Source organism: Saccostrea echinata, unplaced genomic scaffold, assembly GCF_033153115.1.
Source record: "Saccostrea echinata isolate AGI-Se365-2 ecotype Australia unplaced genomic scaffold, CSIRO_AGI_Sech_v1 ptg000001l, whole genome shotgun sequence".
In the NCBI taxonomy this organism is placed as follows: domain Eukaryota; kingdom Metazoa; phylum Mollusca; class Bivalvia; order Ostreida; family Ostreidae; genus Saccostrea; species Saccostrea echinata.
In genome coordinates this window covers 40,156,169-40,175,627 of record NW_026889750.1, presented here as the reverse complement: position 1 = coordinate 40,175,627, position 19,459 = coordinate 40,156,169, and the positions used below count along the sequence as shown (strand labels likewise).

General features: G+C 33.5%; 1 protein-coding gene and 1 long non-coding RNA gene across 2 annotated transcripts; both read right to left on the bottom strand.

Annotated features, from left to right (window-relative positions):
• Positions 1 to 1,332: 1,332 nt before the first annotated feature.
• On the bottom strand, positions 1,333 to 18,170 carry LOC133197458 (uncharacterized). The gene is made up of 8 exons (XM_061333516.1): positions 18,145 to 18,170; positions 17,584 to 17,636; positions 17,184 to 17,317; positions 16,899 to 17,012; positions 16,496 to 16,630; positions 16,309 to 16,381; positions 16,127 to 16,206; positions 1,333 to 1,667 (listed from the first exon to the last, which is right to left on the bottom strand). Exons 1-8 carry the CDS (start codon positions 18,168 to 18,170, stop codon positions 1,488 to 1,490), a joined length of 795 nt encoding a protein of 264 aa, XP_061189500.1. The 3' UTR covers positions 1,333 to 1,487.
• Positions 2,176 to 4,280, bottom strand: LOC133179415 (uncharacterized). The gene is made up of 4 exons (XR_009720116.1): positions 4,203 to 4,280; positions 3,880 to 3,933; positions 3,238 to 3,312; positions 2,176 to 2,807 (listed from the first exon to the last, which is right to left on the bottom strand). It is a non-coding gene; the product is annotated as an uncharacterized LOC133179415 (long non-coding RNA).
• Positions 18,171 to 19,459: the final 1,289 nt, after the last annotated feature.

Here is a 19,459-nt window from a genome sequence, read left to right as displayed (position 1 = left end):
ACTCTTTTCATAAGAGTATACCAGTAGTAGGTACACTTTTGAATAGAGCACAAGAATTTTAGCCACATTCAATTTCCGATTAAGTAGTCTTCTTACATTTCATACGAAAATACGCTTAATAAGTCGCGTCTTTTTTTGTCTTGTTCCACGAGAGTGCGGGACGGTTCGCCCCAAAGACCATTCGCGCTGAGACGTTTCGCCCCTAGACGGTTCGCGCCGAAGATCAATTAATTAATTATGTGGCAATTATCACTTGTTAACAGCAATTATCAACTTCTTCATGACTTTTATACTGTGTTATATTAATCCAATCCATTGGTTCAATCAATAATACCAATTTATATGGGTTATACTGAACACCTGACACCGCAAGGACCTATTAGGACCTATAAGTCCCTGCGGACACTGAAAACCTGATTGAGATAATTTTGCCTGTATGGGGGAAATACTGATAATAGATGATGCATACCAAAATACACTTGTAGAGAATAAAAACTGAGAATTTATCTCTATATCATGCTATATATCCCTGTTGCTTAAAAAAATAATTCTAAATGATCTGATATTTTTATATGATGTGAGAAAACAGCAACTCATGATTATTTTAATGACATGATGATTTAAAAATAACTGATCTATTTTGATATAACAGACATAGAAATAAATTAAGGTATGTCACTTGTGAAATTATAGTTATATCAAAGAATTTTGAGATTTTTTAGTTTATTTTTGATAAATACTTATATAGCAATACTCAATTTGTGCTTTGCACTAAAAAGTATCATACTTCGGGTATTAAAAATATAAAAAGACAATAAAATATTTTCTTGTATCAAGTTTTTTTATGACTTAGGTGCTGATCGATTGGAAGAATCGTGTAGTTTAAAATAATGAAAGAAAAAGGGGGCCAGTGATGTAAATTTTGAGATGTTGATTAAATTGTGTGATTTTCATGTCAAAAATATTTTTATATTGACTATAAAATCTGGTGAGTGAATGTGTAAAATTTGTTCCGAGTAAAAATATGTAGGGCAAAAGTTATATTATTTATGAACATTTATTTATATTAACCACAATATGTATATTTATTTATATACTTTCAAATTGGCTGTTACACCATTTGCTTGATATTTCATATATCTTCTTGTTGTCATGCCTAAGTTTCAATTACATAACCCCTGGATTTCTGAATAAAACAACACTAAAAATAAGCAAAATAAATATATTTGTTTTAATTATTTTCATTGTATTCAAGATAAGCATACAAAAAACATAAACATATAGAAGTATGACACCACAGAACATCATATCACGTACATGATCAACACAGGATATGCAGAGTAAATAAATAAGTTACATGTATCTTTCAATACATACACAATATGACACATTATAAAAGAATGGCATTATAGATCACAGTGCATGAATCACAGTAAATCACAGCTAGGGCATGAATCACAGTTAATCACATCTGTCACATGAATACCTCAAACATCGAAAACACCAGCATAGATGGAACCACACACCTTCAGGAAATGGGATGCTGTGATGTTGTCATCCATGTACTTGGCTGCAGCTTCTTCTATCTTCTTCTGCGTGGTGGTCACTAGCTGTCTAACGTTCCTCTCCAGGTCACAGGCGGCGATCCTTGTTTTCACGAGCTCTCCCTAATGTAGATTTTCCGTAAGATCCGTGGAATTCCATAACAAATTCCGTGGAATTCCATGGAAAAAGTGTTCCATGGAATTCCGAGGAATTCTCGAGAGTATTGGGACGGAACTTTTTTGGAATGGTATGGAATTTCAAATCTAGCCTGGAAAAGAGCGGAACAATGCCAGAATAGAAATTTGCGGAAATAGCTGGAAATCCATGGAATTCCAGGATATTTGGAAATCTATGGAATTCCACGGAAATCCAAGGAATTCCAGGAAAATACAAAAACTGGAATAATCAAAATAATTTAAGGGCCAAATAATTACAAAAAAAATGACATCACAATTTTTCATAAATCAAATCTATATTTTCAAAATAAAAAATCATTTTTGCTTTACAATGTGTTTGGGGACAAATATTGCATACACACTTCTATGTATAATGAAAGCACAAATTTTAAAAAGTATTATCAATGAAAGTATTTTACATCAAAGATTATTTAAAAAATGTTAAAAATCCACAGAAAAATATCATTACTGGATGATCACCTTGGTTTAATTAATGAGAATTATTATAATATACATGCATGTACATGTAGTAAATTACGGTCTGCATGAGAAACAAATGACTTTTGGTTAAAGAAAATCCTTTGTACCTAGAGTAATCTCAAACATATGACATTTTTTAATAATAAAACAAAATAGATTTTTAAAAAAACATTAATTATGACCTTTTGCTTCATTGAATGACCTTGGGAAAGGTCACTAAAGCCTTAACAGGGTATATTTGCAACATTTGTATACAGTTACAATGATCTTCCAGTGGTCCATATACATTTACCATACAAAGTTAATGACTAGAGTGACAAACATATGTATTAAGTACACAAATATCTACTACACAACTATATTTGAAAGATCCCATAAAATCAACACATGCTATTTTTTTTCCCCAACATGCCCCAAGATCCTAATTATTGAGGATCCTAAACTTCTGAAGTATTGGCTAGAATCACTTCCTCACTGGTTCTGTTAGAGGGTGGTCAGATAATTGGTGTCACGAATGGATTCACTTTTGGTACGACGGCTTCAAAAGCTCAGCAAGTTTGATGTTGATCATTCCCAAAGACACTTCAAACTTTTCTTGCTCAATTTCTGAAAGAAAAGATTACCATAAAGATGTATGATATCTATCTCATGTATAAATATATGACAAATAATAAACTAAAGCTATATAAGACAACTGGTTCTTTCAACCTGGCAGATCAGTTTAATACTGTAGAATAGGAATTTATTATCTTGTAATTTTTTGTTCAGATTAGGATTGATTTCTTTTTAAACTAATGGAAGTTGTGAAATTAAAAAAAAATAAAGAGACATGATTGTGTCTAAGTTAATTAACCTTGAATATGAGAGAGAACATTATAAATTACATAAACTATGTACCCTTAAAAACATTCAGCAAATAAAGTTAAGGTATGAAAAAAAGTACATTAGTAAATATAATTTATATACCATATAAAACATTCAGTTTTGCCTTGTCAATGGCTCGTCTTTTGTCTCTTAAGCTTCTGATTGAAAGCACCTTGAACAGGAGTTTGGACGCCTATGCTGCCTTTGATATATTATCCTCCATATCAGCTTACTCCGTTAACTGACCCTTGAAAAGAGGAAAAGACGAATTTATAGGCATATGTAATTGCTTTAAATGCACATTGGTTAATTTACAATGTAACAAAAATATAGACAAAGCAAATAACATAAAGTGAATATATAGAATACATTTGTTCTAGGCTTCAAACATGCAAATACATGTACATATACTTTATTTTTGAAAAATTAAGAAAATATTAAATAAACTGTTATAAATACATGTAACTTCCATGCCTCAACAATTCAGTATTGAGTAAGATAATATATTAGTACATGTATACATGTACTTCTTTATTTCTGGAAATTTATATCTGCGACTAAGGTTATAGGTTTGTGTAAGAATATGATGAATAACATTGACGAGGCGTAGGTAAAAACTGGTGAACAGGACAGAGAACTGACATAGGAAACAAGTTAAAAGCAACAACTTCATAAAATAACTAAAATATATTTGAAAGAGTGGAGTCTAAGGTTCATAATAACTTTTCTCAATGCCTGGCTAACATTGATATAAAACACATAATTTCAATTCTTTTGATTTTATTGATTAGGAAAATGATTAAAAAAATCTTACCTTTGTGTAAATTTCCATACAGCTCTCTCGCTCTTGTCCTTTTTGTGAGCATTCCTGTAAATAATGCATGCATGATTTTATGTCATAGAGTATAGTCATTTTTAATATTTATACTTAAATAAAATGTAAAATGATTATGCATGTAGCATTTAGCATGTTTAGATTACCTGTCAAAAGTTATAATTGTTATGCATTATTAAGGAATTAAGAATATAAACCTCTTGTTACTTGCTCAATAAAAAAAATCTTACGCTATAAAACATTAATTAATAAAAACAATGTTAGTTTATTTGTGCTGAATGATAATTTGAGCAGGCTCTCACCATTCTCACAAGCTAGGTGACTGAATGACTTAGCATCTGCATCTACATATTAGGACATTTCATCAAACTTGATGATTATATGCCGGCGCTGTGCAATTCGAGTACTTCAGCTATAAAATAATAAAAGTAAGTGCTGTGAATGATCATGAACATGCATTAAAAAATAGATACAATTATTTACAATGTACTCTGTAAATGTAAGTAGTACATGTACTAAGGAATGTTATTAGCTAATAATTCGGACCAGAGTTCTGAACTGGCCCCAAAGAGGCTGCCGACACCACTGAGCATGGAAGAGAAATAAATTTCCATAATGGGGGGGGGGGACTATATTTAAATTATCTGTGCAAGTACTAAAGGTCTGAAAGTAAGGAAGACTTGAAATGCCTTTGTTGGTGGTAGTCTGTGAAACTAAATAGAGGCTTGGGTCTACTGCAACTAAGTTGTGCACAACTTTATATCATATAGACAGCATTATTAGTCTACCACCGTCTACACGTTTTTTCTTTGTTGTAAACATGGTAAAGATAGCCAATTTAGATGTTGCATGTTGCAACATATTGGAGACACTAATAGTGTTATGATGTCTGTGTACGATGTAACATGGACTGTCGTGGCGCAATTGGCAACGTGCCACTAGCATATATAGCGAGGTCTAGAGGTATAATATGTATGCTGTTTTGGATCTCGTAACCAGCCTCTATAACCAGGCAGAGCGCATGCGTGAAATAAATTTCCATCGAGATCGGAAAACAGCAGGGAGGAAATTCGGAATATATAATGGAAACTAGTAATGCGGAATGATACTATAGTCAGATGCAGAAATTTTTGCATAATTCGATCAACTTTTATTTAAAAAAGCAGAAGAATAAATCAATCAACTTTACAGTTAGTTTTTATTTATTTATTTATTTATTTATTTATTTATTTATTTATTTATTTATTTATTTATTTATTTATTTAATTATTAATTAATTAATTTATTTATTTAATTTATTTATTTATCATTCTAATAATTAATTAACTAAGTAACTGATTAATTTATTAAAAAATATATATTTGTATTTTTTTTTAAATTCATTTATAACATTCTTTCCTTCATTTATTAATTATTCCATCCATTAATTAATTATCTATTAATCAATTCGTTGATTTATTAATTTGTATGCATGTTTGTTTATTTATTTATTATTCTAGCTAATGATTAAGTAATTGCTTAATTCATCAAGAAGTTCATTTATTTGTTTGTTTATTTATTTATTATATTCATTCCTTCATTTATTTCGTATTCTATTTATTTATTTATTTATTTATTTATTTATTTATTTATTTATCTATTTATTTATGCATTCATTTATTCGTATTTTTCTTTATTTCTTTATTTTTTATTTCTTTATTGATTGATTTTGATTTATTTTTGCATTGATTTATTGATTTATTTATGCATTTATCATATATTTATGTATTGCCATAGTTTGTATACCATCACCAGGGTCTATATACCTATCACCAGGGTCTGTATACCTATCACCAGGGTCTGTATAACTATCACCAGGGTCTGTATACTTATCACCAGGGTCTATGTACCTATCACCAGGGTCTATATACCCATCACCATGGTCTGTATACCCATCACCAGGGTCTGTATACCTATCACCAGGGTCTGTATACCTATCATCAGGGTCCGTTTTATCTATCACCAGGGTCTGTATACCTATCACCAGGGTCCGTTTTATCTATCACCAGGGTCTGTATACCTATCACAAGGGTGTGTATGCCCATCACAAGAGTCTATATACCCATCACCAGGGTCTGTATTATCTATCACCAAGGTCTGTATACCCATCACCAGGGTCTGTATACCTATCACCAGGGTCTGTATACCCATCACCAGGGTCTGTAAACCTATCATCAGGGTCTATATACCAATCACCAGGGTTTGTATACCCATCACCAGGGTCTGTATACCTATCACCAGGGTCTGTATACCCATCACCAGGGTCTGTATACCCATCACCAGGGTCTGTATTATCTATCACCAGGGTCTGTATACCTATCACCAGGGTCTGTATACTTATAACCAGGGTCTATGTACCTATCACCAGGATCTATATACCCATCACCAGGGTCTGTATACCCATCACCAGGGTCTATAAACCTATCATCAGGGTCTATATACCAATCACCAGGGTTTGTATACCCATCACCAGGGTCTGTATACCTATAACCAGGGTCTGTATACCTATCACCCGGGTCTCTTTACTTATCACCAGGGTCTGTATACCTATCACCAGATTCTGTATACCTATCACCAGGGTCTGTATACCCATAACCAGTGTCTGTATTTTCTATCACCAGGGTCTTTATACCCATCACCAGGGTCTGTATACCAATCACCAGGGTCTGCATACCTATCACCAGGGTCTGTATACCCATCACCAGGGTGTGTATACCTATCACCAGGGTCTGTATTATCTATCACCAGGGTCTATATACCTATCACCAGGGTCTGTATACCTATCACCAGGGTCTGTATACTTATCACCAGGGTCTATGTACCTATCACCAGGGTCTATATACCCATCACCAGGGTCTGTATACCCATCACCAGGGTCTATAAACCTATCACCAGGGTCTATATACCAATCACCAGGGTCTATATACCCATCACCAGGGTCTGTATACCCATCACCAGGGTCTGTATACCCATCACCAGGGTCTATAAACCTATCACCAGGGTCTATATACCAATCACCAGGGTTTGTATACCCATCACCAGGGTCTGTATACCTATCACCCGGGTCTCTTTACTTATCACCAGGGTCTGTATACCTATCACCAGATTCTGTATACCTATCACCAGGGTTTGTATACCTATCACCAGTGTCTGTAATATCTATCATCAGGGTCTGTATACCCATCACCAGGGTCTGTATACCCATCACCAGCGTCTGTATACCTATCACCAGGGTCTGTATACTTATCACCAGGGTCTGTATACCTATCACCAGGGTCCGTTTTATCTATCACCAGGGTCTAAATACCTATCACCAGGGTCTGTATACCTATCACCAGGGTCTGTATACTTATCACCAGGGTCTATGTACCTATCACCAGGGTCTATATACCCATCACCAGGGTCTGTATACCCATCACCAGGGTCTGTATACCCATCACCAGGGTCTATAAACCTATCACCAGGGTCTATATACCAATCACCAGGGTCTATATACCCATCACCAGGGTCTGTATACCCATCACCAGGGTCTGTATACCCATCACCAGGGTCTATAAACCTATCACCAGGGTCTATATACCAATCACCAGGGTTTGTATACCCATCACCAGGGTCTGTATACCTATCACCCGGGTCTCTTTACTTATCACCAGGGTCTGTATACCTATCACCAGATTCTGTATACCTATCACCAGGGTTTGTATACCTATCACCAGTGTCTGTAATATCTATCATCAGGGTCTGTATACCCATCACCAGGGTCTGTATACCCATCACCAGCGTCTGTATACCTATCACCAGGGTCTGTATACTTATCACCAGGGTCTGTATACCTATCACCAGGGTCCGTTTTATCTATCACCAGGGTCTAAATACCTATCACCAGGGTCTGTATACCCATCACCAGGGTCTGTATACCCACCACCAGGGTCTGTATTATCTATCACCAGGGTCTTTATACCCATCACCAGGGACTGTATACCCATCACCAGGGTCTGTATACATATCACCAGGGTCCGTTTTATCTATCACCAGGGTCTTTATACCTATCACCAGGGTCTATATACCCATCACCAGGGTCTGTATACCCATCAACAGGGACTGTATACCTATCACCAGGGTCTGTATTATCTATCACCAGGGTCTGTATACTTATCACCAGGGTCTATGTACCTATCACCAGGGTCTGTATACCCATCACCAGGGTCTGTATACCCATCACCAGGGTCTGTATTATCTATCACCAGGGTCTATAAACCTATCACCAGGGTCTATATATCCATCACCAGGGTTTGTATACCCATCACCAGATTCTGTATACCTATCACCAGGGTCTGTATACCCATCACTAGTGTCTGTATTATCTATCACCAGGGTCTGTATACCCATCACCAGGGTCTGTATACCCACCACCAGGGTCTGTATTATCTATCACCAGGGTCTGTATACCCATCACCAGGGTCTGTATACCCATCACCAGGGTCTGTATACCCATCACCAGGGTCTATAAACCTATCACCAGGGTCTATATATCCATCACCAGGGTTTGTATACCCATCACCAGATTCTGTATACCTATCACCAGGGTCTGTATACCCATCACCAGGGTCTGTATACCTATCACCAGGGTCTGTATTATCTATCACCAGGGTCTATATACCTATCACCAGTGTCCTTATACCTATCACCAGGGTCTTTATACCTATCACCAGGGTCTGTATAACTATCATCAGGGTCTGTATTATCTATCACCAGAGTCTGTATACCTAGCACCAGGGTCTGTATACCCATCACCAGGGTTTGGGTATCTATGAACAGGGTCTAAATCTGTAAATCTATGTCAAGGGTGTGTATTATCTGTCATTAGGGTCTGTATGTACCCATCACCAGGGTGTGTATACCTATCACCAGAGACTTTGGACCTATTACCAGGGTCCGTATATCTATTACCAGCGTCTGTATTTCTATAACCAAGGTCGGTATTATCTATTAAAAGGGTGTGTATACTTATCACCAGGGTCTATATTATCTATCACTAGGCTCTCTATTATCTATCACTAGAGCTGTACATCTATCACCAGGGTCTGTATACCCATCACCTGTTTGTCTGTCCGCAAAAACGTGCCCATTACTTTTGATTGGTTGGACCTATGGCTTTCATATTTCACATGTGCATTTCTTGTGATAAGGCCTTTGTTTGGGTTCTAACATATTGGACTTTTTTGACCTTGATCTTCGAGTTTTTCCCACTTTTTCAAGAATTTACCAAACTTTAACCTTGGCTATAACTTTTCAACAGTTGGTGCAAGGGCTTTCATACTTTATACTAGTATGTGTATTCATAGTAGCAAGACCTTTGAACGGATATTAAAAAAATTGATCTTGACCTTTGAGTTTTACCAACTTTTAAAAATTTTAACCTTGAGAAATTAGTGTCAGGGCTATTATTTTCCACATGTGTATTCCTTGTGACAAATCCTTTCTTTGGGTTCCGACATATTTGAAATTTTGATCTTTATCTTGAAATAAGACATACTTTTGAAAAACTTTAATCTTGGCCATATATTTTGAACAGTTGGTGCTAATTCTTTAATGTTTTACATGTGTATTTCCTATGACAAAGCCTTACCCTGGGTACCTTTAATTTGACCCTTGACCTTGCAGTTTGACCCACATTTAAAAAAACTTTAACCTGAGCTAAACCTTTTGAATGGTTAGTGCCTGGAATTTCTTATTTCTCAGATGTATTCACCGAGAGTCCTTTCTTTGGGTAACAACATTTTTCAGCTATTAAGGACATAAGCAACGTAGTTTGAATTTTATTGTCTTTTTCCCTGGAGTTGAAGATTTCCAATACTTAAAGGAACTGTGTGTTACATTTTAATGTCTATATATGCTGTTGTACACTTCTTCTAAAACAAGTTTGGATAAACAAAACATCTAGAATATATGTTTAATAATTTTTGTATATTTTTCTTTGAATTATACAAGAATTTTCATCAATTGATATCTTTTCAAAACCCCTGGTAATGCATGCTGATTTTTTGTCTACGAACATCTGATGGCACTATAATCTTAAATTAAGAATATCTTGAAAAATTATCAGTAGGTAAGGTACGTTGCGTATGTCCTTAATATTTGAGTTTGAGTTGCATTTGAGAAACTTTAACCATTGTCAAAAGCTGCCATACAGGGACATCAGTGTTTCACAAACACATTTTGTTTTAATTTGAAATACCAAACAAAGTTAAACTGAAATATTCGATAATAACCATTATAGTTTTTAGATAATTTTGTTCACTAAAGAAGAGAAAGTCCTTTGCTGTAAAATGAGGTTTATTTGTACGTATATTTGTTCACTAATTTGTTTATTTATTTTTGGCCTGAAATGACCATGTTATAGACCGTTCGAGAAATTAATACGATATGTTCTTTGACATCAAACATATCAAACTTTCATGCATACTTAGCTTTGAAGTCTACATTTGGACTTTGCGACTTTGTAAAAATATTTTTTAATGAACGCCTGCACTGAAAATTTAAGTTTAAATTTCAATTTAAATTTAAGGAGGTATAACCTATCGATTACATGAATTTTTATTGGGGGAAGTGGGTTAAAGTCACTATTTATAACAAAGTGTTGTCAGTCTTACTATCATGATAAATAAAGAAGGATGGCTAAATAATTGTCTGGAATGTGTTGCTTGGAATTTATTTCAAGGCCTAAACATGTAGATCAAGGTGTAGGGAAAGGTCGACCAATAATAACGACCTCACTATAGATTTTCAAGGCACCTAAATACTACAGATTTTATTTATTTCATTTGTATTTACAATTCATCAAATTATAATTTCAGATTAACAATTTGTTATTACAATCTTTTATCTTTTATAAAAACAAGTTAATTAACATTTTATAATTGCAAATTATTTGATTTGTTGTATAAATATTTTCCTTCCTACTGAGTTTATGTTAAAGTATGAATTTGAATTCCCCCAATACTGATGTACAAAAATCACCGTTACGGAAAACAAGATGTGTTTGTGAAACACTGATGCCCCCGTATGGCAACTTATAGCAAAGGTTAAACTTTCTCAAACGCAAATCAAATATGTTGGTACCCAAAGTAAGGTCTTGTCCCGAGGAATAAACCTGTGAAATATGAAAGCCCCGGTAGCAACGATTGAATAGATATGGATAAGGTTAATTTTTTTTTCAAAAGTATGTCAAAAATCAAGGTCAAGGTCAAATGGTCAAAATTAATGGTGCCCAAGGAAAGGCCTTCTCCCAAGAAATACACCTGTGAAATATGAAAGCCAAAGCACCGACCTTTCAAAAGTTATGACCAAGGTTAAAGTTTGATAAAATTTTGCAAAACTGGGTCAAACTCCAAGGTCAAGGTCAAATATGGTGGTACCCAGAGAAAGGTCTTGTCAGAAGGAATACACATGTAAAATATGAAAGTCATGGCTCCAACCAATCAAAAGTTATGGGCAAGGTTAAAGTTTTTGCGGACAAACAGACAGACGGACGGACAGGGCAAAACTACATACCCACGAATCTTCGATACGGGGGCATAAAAATGCGAATAAAGCGTTCGATTAATTTATCTTATCCAATAAATTAAAGAATTGAGAACACGTAAACTGGTTTCAAATTGTACATCTAGTAGGAAAATTCTATGAAATATTTTGTTTATAAAACAAGTAGAATCAACAGTTAACACATTAATCACAGATTGTGTTTGCCTGCACATGATTAGAAAAACTGACTTTCTATGAAATTGCCCAAAAATTTACGATACATGGGAGAATTATTTGAAATCGCAAAGATATAGTCAGATAAGAAACAAATACACTCAATTTTGTAATTCATATTCGATTATCTTGTGATTTATTTTTGAAATTGTGTATACTTCATAATTATATTTAAAAAATCCCTGTGATTCATATTTAATCATGCGAAAAGTTCATATTCGAAATCTTGTTACTGTGTATTTTTAGGGATGTCAAAATATTTATTTTCCTTAGTCGACTATTCGATAACATTATTCGAACGATAGTCGAATATTCGGAACATTTTCTTAAAATAAAATTTTAATATTTCAAACCTCACTTGTAAATGCAGGAGGTATTTATAACCAAAAAAAAAAAACCTTTTTACCTCATATATACAAAAAAGTAACATCAATTGCCTCTGTTGCACATAGATGTTTGCAGGCACCTAACGTGTGGGCAGTGTGTTATATATGAAATAATTTTAGACCGTAAATTATTCATATATCAGTTTTTATTTTACATGTAGCAAGCATAAAAAAATTGCCAGCATGATATTTTAAAGTTTACAAAAATAAATGGAGGGGGGGGGGGGGTTAATACACTATCTACGCCTTACTCTTTGAATATATGTATTGCTAATAAAATTAATTTGGAAAGATATACATATCACTACTTCAAATAAAACGTTTTATCATAATTATCATTTTATCTTTTATGGAATTTTATTCAATTATTCTCCATTGCTAAAGCAATTTGTTCATCACAAAAATTTGAACATTGGTCATAATTTTTTGTTTAGTTTATCAATTTCAAGAAATTTTCATCTAATAGAAAATATATAATAATTTTGAGAAGATCGGACTCTCATATTCCACATATGAATTACGAATTACAAAATCTTTCTGAATCTATTTTTTTTTTATCTTATGACCTTGTCAGTGAAATTTGATATACTTATAAAAAAAAAATAACCCTGACCTAAGCTTAGTATGGAATGAGATATATGTTTTCATAATTGACCTGTGCAATACCCGTGACAAAACTATAACAAGTCACTGGAATGTATATAGCCTAAGATCTTTGACCTTGGCATTTGACTTTCTTTTTACAAAACTTTTAATCCTGGCCAAAGCTTTGCACCTGATGAGACAGGACTTTAATATTTTCTTGTACATGAACATAGCTGTAACAAGACCTTCCAAATATACTTTGATTTTTAACCTCATAAACTTGACATTGAAGTTTGATCGACTTTCAAATCATAACTCGATCCTTGGTCCTAAGCTTTTAAACAGAACATCCCACTTTAAAAATATATAATAATTTTAAATATGATGAGCCGCCACGACAGTCACAATATGCCATAGACGATTGCATCCCAACCAAAAAGGAAAAAAAACAACAAAAAACGATTAAAGACATTCCATATCATTTCCATGCAGTGAAAATACACTGGGTCTCCTTCTTGACAACATGACAGCTAGGGTTTGTAGAACACATATTTTGGCACTATTATCCTACTGTTCTACTGTCATGAACATAGAAGAAATTTGAACTTTCTGTTGGTTGCTCTTCTTTTATGATAATTTTTACCATTTCACACTTTATTGATTAATTATGTAGATATGTATATCTTCACATTTTCTCTGGAACAAGTAAACAACATAATGGAATTTTTAGATTTCTCTCGATTTATGCAATAGAGGAATCAGGATACATTGGCATTTACAATGTAAAGATAGTTCCACACAAATATAAATCTTTGTCCATTGTTATAAGTTTCTATATCCTTTGCTTCCTCCTTGACAGGCTAACACTACAAAATAAAAAGTAAATAAGATCAATATAACATTAGAGTCAAGGCATCTTAATCACAATAAAATCATTATAGTTCATTAAACAACTCATACGTTCTCCACAAGATGTTACGTTTATGAAAACACCCTAAAAAGTAATTGGATTCATTTTCGTAATGCAAACTATGTTGAAGGTCACCCTACTAAAAAGATGGGAACTAGACCCTGCACGAGGGAAGAAAAAACCGTGATGAAGGGTATATAGACCCTGGTGATTGGTATACAAACCCTGGTGATGGGTATACAGACCCTGGTGATAGGTATACAGACCCTGGTGATGGGTATATAGACCCTGGTGATAGGTATAAAGACCCTGGTGATAGATAAAACGGACCCTAGTGATAGGTATACAGACCATGGTGATAAGTATATAGACCCTGGTGATAGGTATACAGACCCTGGTGATGGGTATACAGACCCTGGTGATAGATAATACAGACCCTGGTGGTGGGTATACAGACCCTGGTGATGGGTATATAGACCCTGGTGATAGGTATACAGACCCTGGTGATGGGTATACAGACCTTGGTGATAGATAATACAGACCCTGGTGATGGGTATATAGACCCTGGTGATAGGTATAAAGACCCTGGTGATGGGTATACAGACCCTGGTGATAGGTATATAGACCCTGGTGATAGGTATACAGACCCTGGTGATAAGTAAAGAGACCCGGGTGATAGGTATACAGACCCTGGTGATAGGTATACAAACCCTGGTGATTGGTTTATAGACCCTGGTGATAGGTTTATAGACCCTGGTGATGGGTATACAGACCCTGGTGATGGGTATAAAGACCCTGGTGATGGGTATATAGACCCTGGTGATAGGTATAAAGACCCTGGTGATAGATAAAATGGACCCTGGTGATAGGTATACAGACCCTGGTGATAAGTATACAGACCCTGGTGATAGGTATACAGACTCTGGTGATGGGTATACAGACCCTGGTGATGGGTATAAAGACCCTGGTGATAGATAATACAGACCCTGGTGGTGGGTATACAGACCCTGGTGATGGGTATACAGACCTTGGTGATAGATAATACAGACCCTGGTGATGGGTATATAGACCCTGGTGATGGTATACAAACTATGGCAATACATAAATATATGATAAATGCATAAATAAATCAATAAATCAATGCAAAAATAAATCAATCAATCAATAAAGAAATAAAAAATAAAGAAAAATACGAATAAATGAATGCATAAATAAATAGATAAATAATAAATAAATAAATAAATAAATAAATAGAATACGAAATAAATGAAGGAATGAATATAATAAATAGATAAACAAACAAATAAATGAACTTCTTGATGAATTAAGCAATTACTTAATCATTAGAATAATAAATAAATAAACAAACATGCATACAAATTAATAAATCAATGAATTGATTAATAGATAATTAATTAATGGATGGAATAATTAATAAATGAAGGAAAGAATGTTATAAATGAATTTTTAAAAAAATACAAATATATATTTTTTAATAAATTAATCAGTTACTTAGTTAATTAATTATAAGAATGATAAATAAATAAATTAAATAAATAAATAAATAAATAAATAAATAAATAAATAAATAAATAAATAAATAAATAAATAAATAAATAAAAACTAACTGTAAAGTTGATTGATTTATTCTTCTGCTTTTTTAAATAAAAGTTGATCGAATTATGCAAAAATTTCTGCATCTGACTATAGTATCATTCCGCATTACTAGTTTCCATTATATATTCCGAATTTCCTCTCTGCTGTTTTCCGATCTCGATGGAAATTTATTTCACGCATGCGCTCTGCCTGGTTATAGAGGCTGGTTACGAGATCCAAAACAGCATACATATTATACCTCAGGTCTAAGGACATGTACGAACGGAGGAAATTCGGGTTGAAATCCACACATTGTTCAAACATATTTTGATAAGAGATGTTTAGAGTTGTACAATAATTATTAAAGAAATGAAACTCGCCCTAATGGTTTCATCGTCGGGCATTCTATGTGTGTGGTGCCCAGACTGAGGAACAGTCAATTATCCATTCAACTTCAAGAACACATAAAATACTGATTACTGTACATTGTACCTACCGGGTCTTAAAATGTCTGCATCTTTTGTCAAAATACAAATTCCATTCCAAGCTAATAATGACAGCAGTTCCCTTCTTCGTGACACTCTCTTTCCTTCTGTCCAACAATACAACATGGCAGCCGAATTGTTGAATTTTGGCGGGCTGTAGTTTAAATTAATTGTTCATCGATCCCGACGTAATTGTACTATGAGCCGACAGTTTAAGAAAAAATTCTAAGTTATTTTCCACAGCTTTCCAGAGCAGAAAATGTCTAAGTTTCTCATTTTTTCAGCTTTTCCATAGAATTCCACAACTTTCCAAATCTCAAAATGTCTAAGTCCAAATTTGTTATTCAAATTCCAAAAGATTCCAAAAACTTCCAAAAACACTTTTAGACTCTTGTATGGAAATGTTTGGAATTCCATGGAATTCCAAAACTTTTCCAAACCCTTTGGAAAATCTACATTAGGGCTGCTTCCCTCAGCAACAAGGGGATGATCTGGTACAGTGGGAGAGACAACCCCTGGGCCTTCACGTTCATCCTGCGATGCCAACCTGAAATATGAATAGTAAATAAATATTAATATATGCTTTTGATTGATATCTATTGGATATCTTTACTTGTATGTTACCTATGTTTTATAAGTCAAATGTATATACCTGCTTCAAAATCTGCAGTCATCATTTCCACGGCAACACCATCAAGCTTCTGCTGAACTGCCCTGAAGACCTAAATAAAAATAAAAAATTACAATATTATTATATATTACAGTAAACACCCCTTAAATATTTTATTTGAAAAACAATTCAGAATCTTTAAAATATAAATATTATATAATTTTACCTCAACATAGTCTTCCTTGCGCCGCCTGGACATTAGCGCAAAGACCAATGGGAATTGCATGGATTTTCCATCTTTATGGACAAAGGCATGGATGGAAAGTAGCTGTCCATTTGGCTTCAGGAGGCTGGGAACAATCTGTGAAAGAAAAGCTCATAATTATGTATACTTAAATTAATACTAAATTTATGTATTACATATATCTTACTTTATTTATAAATTCATAAATTTGTATTTATGTATTACATATATCTTACTTTATTTATAAATTCATAAATTTGTATTTATATTTAAATATACATTTATTATGCATTGCTTACCTTGAATGTGCCATCAATGTACCATCTCTTGGCTTGCCGATGAATACTAAGCTGGTGTTCCGGTACCGATTCACGTATCTCTTTACGTTTGATGTCTTTGGAGCTAGGAATCTCTGGCCATCGCCCATCTGATCTGCCACTGTACTCTCAACGATGTCCCGAGCCTGTCGGAACACCTGCTGTCTGGCAATCTCCTTGGCCTGTGAATTAAAAAAAAACATAATTAGACACTGCAAAATTCAATTCTTGTAGCAAAATAATAATATGAAGTATAAAGTTTTGTAAAAAGTTATACCTGAGAAGAAACAACAATTGTCCAGATATACAAATAAATACATATACAAGTATATATTATAAACTTTAGTTAATACCTTCACTCCATATGTAAACCCATCGGAGGCGACAAGCAGCTTTCCACCTCTTTTGCTCCCCTTCTCTAATACTTCAAACTGAACTGGCCTTTCATCTAGAATGGTGTCGTTCAAATCTTCTTGCAAGGACTCGTCTATGAGATATATCAAACGACTCTAGTACCTCAGGGGGGCGGTAGACTGAATCTTCCTCATCAGACTGAAATAATAAATATATGCAATATTTGAAATTGAAAAAGAAATCTTGATGCAACTGAAAGAGATATGACATTTCCTTACATTTTTCATTAATTTAAAAAAAAAATCATTATTGTATATATATATATATATTACTTCAATATCAATACAAAAACTGTACATATACATGTACATTATAATAAATTCAGCACTTACTCAGCACCAAGGAGTTCAGAGATACGCCTCAGACAACCTCTCTCTATCGCAGCAAAATCACTACAAATGGATTAACACATTCAAATCATAAAAACAGCTTCTTTTTTCCAACCCAATGTAATATCCATAGGAGGAATGGTTCTGACACCAATTCAATTGGGAAAAATATAGTATCAAAATAGAAGAAATTGGGAATTTTCTATATCAACGAATGATGTTTATATTACACTATTCTAATTAAACTCTTAATTATTAATGTAGCAGTGTGTTTTAACTGTATATAATGTATATTACATAATATTTGAATAAATATTGTTGATATAAATGAAATTAAATAAGATTTTATGATTTAATACAAAACCCAGATCCACCCCTTTATTTACTTGGTGAGCGATAGAGTTCAAAGGTTATGACATTAGGGTTCTGTAATTTTATTGGTTTTAAGTTTTGATGGTTCTGAGTTGTTCTCAGATGGACTACTCAGAGAATTTGGTCAGGATAGTTGTGGTTTTTGTAACAAGAGAATTTTTAGACGAAGACAAAGACTTTGAGACCTTTAAGACCAGACCTGACAGTAAGTATAAAGTTTAACATTCTATATCTTTATAATATGTCTATTTAGCTAATATCACTGTTTGAAAGAAGAGTGAAAGTTTAAATATGAATAAAACTAAATTTAAAGCATTTTACCTCAGAGTATAAATTTATTTGAATTATGAGTATTATAGTATGTATAGTATAGTGTACAGTATTTGTTATTAGATATGTAAACCTGTATGACGCATCCAGGCTATTTACTATGTTTTATGGAATGGGCCTTGTCCCATAGAGAGGTAATTTGAATATATGTTACCTTTTGTATATTTTAAGTTATAATTACATATTGTTACATTTATTGAAATGTGGCAGTAAAATATTTGTGTAAAGAATATTTGTACAGTGATTTATGTATATGCTAAATATTCAAAGTAAAGGAAGATAACTCTTAACAGTTAAATCTATTTATTGTACATCGATAAGAATAAGTAATATATATATTATATACATTGTTATCTCATGTGATATTCATTGTTATTATTTTATTTTATAGGGCCATTTTGTTTATATAAATACTTTCCATGAACATCAGTAATAAACATAATGATGAACCCTTAGCCAGGAGTTGAGCTATTTACATTTAGTATAAACCACCCCTGCAACATTAATATATGTTTTAAAGCAAAAAACAAGTATTCCTTGTTTTACATATTAATGTCTCTTGTACTCATATTTTCAAGCTTTCATTAGTTGTCAATGGTGATAAACACGAGGCCGTCTACAACACGTCTCATTATTACAAATGATCCCTTCTTCTGATTTAAGAAGAAGTAAAAAATTTCAGTTCTGATATGCAATTTTCAGTCTCAAAATTTGGAAAAATCAATATTTTTTGGCATTGGAAATGGTTCTGTTTATCAGAAATTTAATTCAATATTTACTCCATTACAAGCTAGGGACAAAATCATTAAGCTTATCAAATTACAAGATTTTTAAGTGATTAACTACAGAAGGGGTTTCAGAACTAAGAAGGCATTTACCTGACAGAGACATTTACACAGCCTGAGAGAGGGGCATCATCCATCTTAATATCCATAGGAGAAAACAACACATTACTGCTCACAGGCAATAGCTGGTCTTGTTTCAAACATATTTGCTGGAATGATAAACCAAAAATGATCACAATTGAAATTTCATTCATATTTTAATTATCAACACAGAGAAAATTATAATGACATATTTAGTAATGTAAGCATGCTAGTACAGAATAGCATAACTATCTGATGTGTTCAAAAAAAAAAAAAAACAAGATTATGGTGAAATTATTTGGTAGTACAACTATATAT

What these genes read in the sequence shown, in the direction of transcription:
- LOC133197458 (XM_061333516.1), bottom strand. Translation starts at nt 18,170, where the DNA reads ATGTTAAACTTTATACTTACTGTCAG. An exon ending in TAGCTCCAAAGACATCAAAC is followed by an intron (nt 16,631 to 16,898) that starts GTAAAGAGATAC and finishes TTTCTTTCACAG; the next exon opens with ATTGTTCCCAGCCTCCTGAA. An exon ending in TCCCCTTGTTGCTGAGGGAA is followed by an intron (nt 1,668 to 16,126) that starts GCAGCCCTAATG and finishes AATCTACATTAG; the next exon opens with GGAGAGCTCGTGAAAACAAG.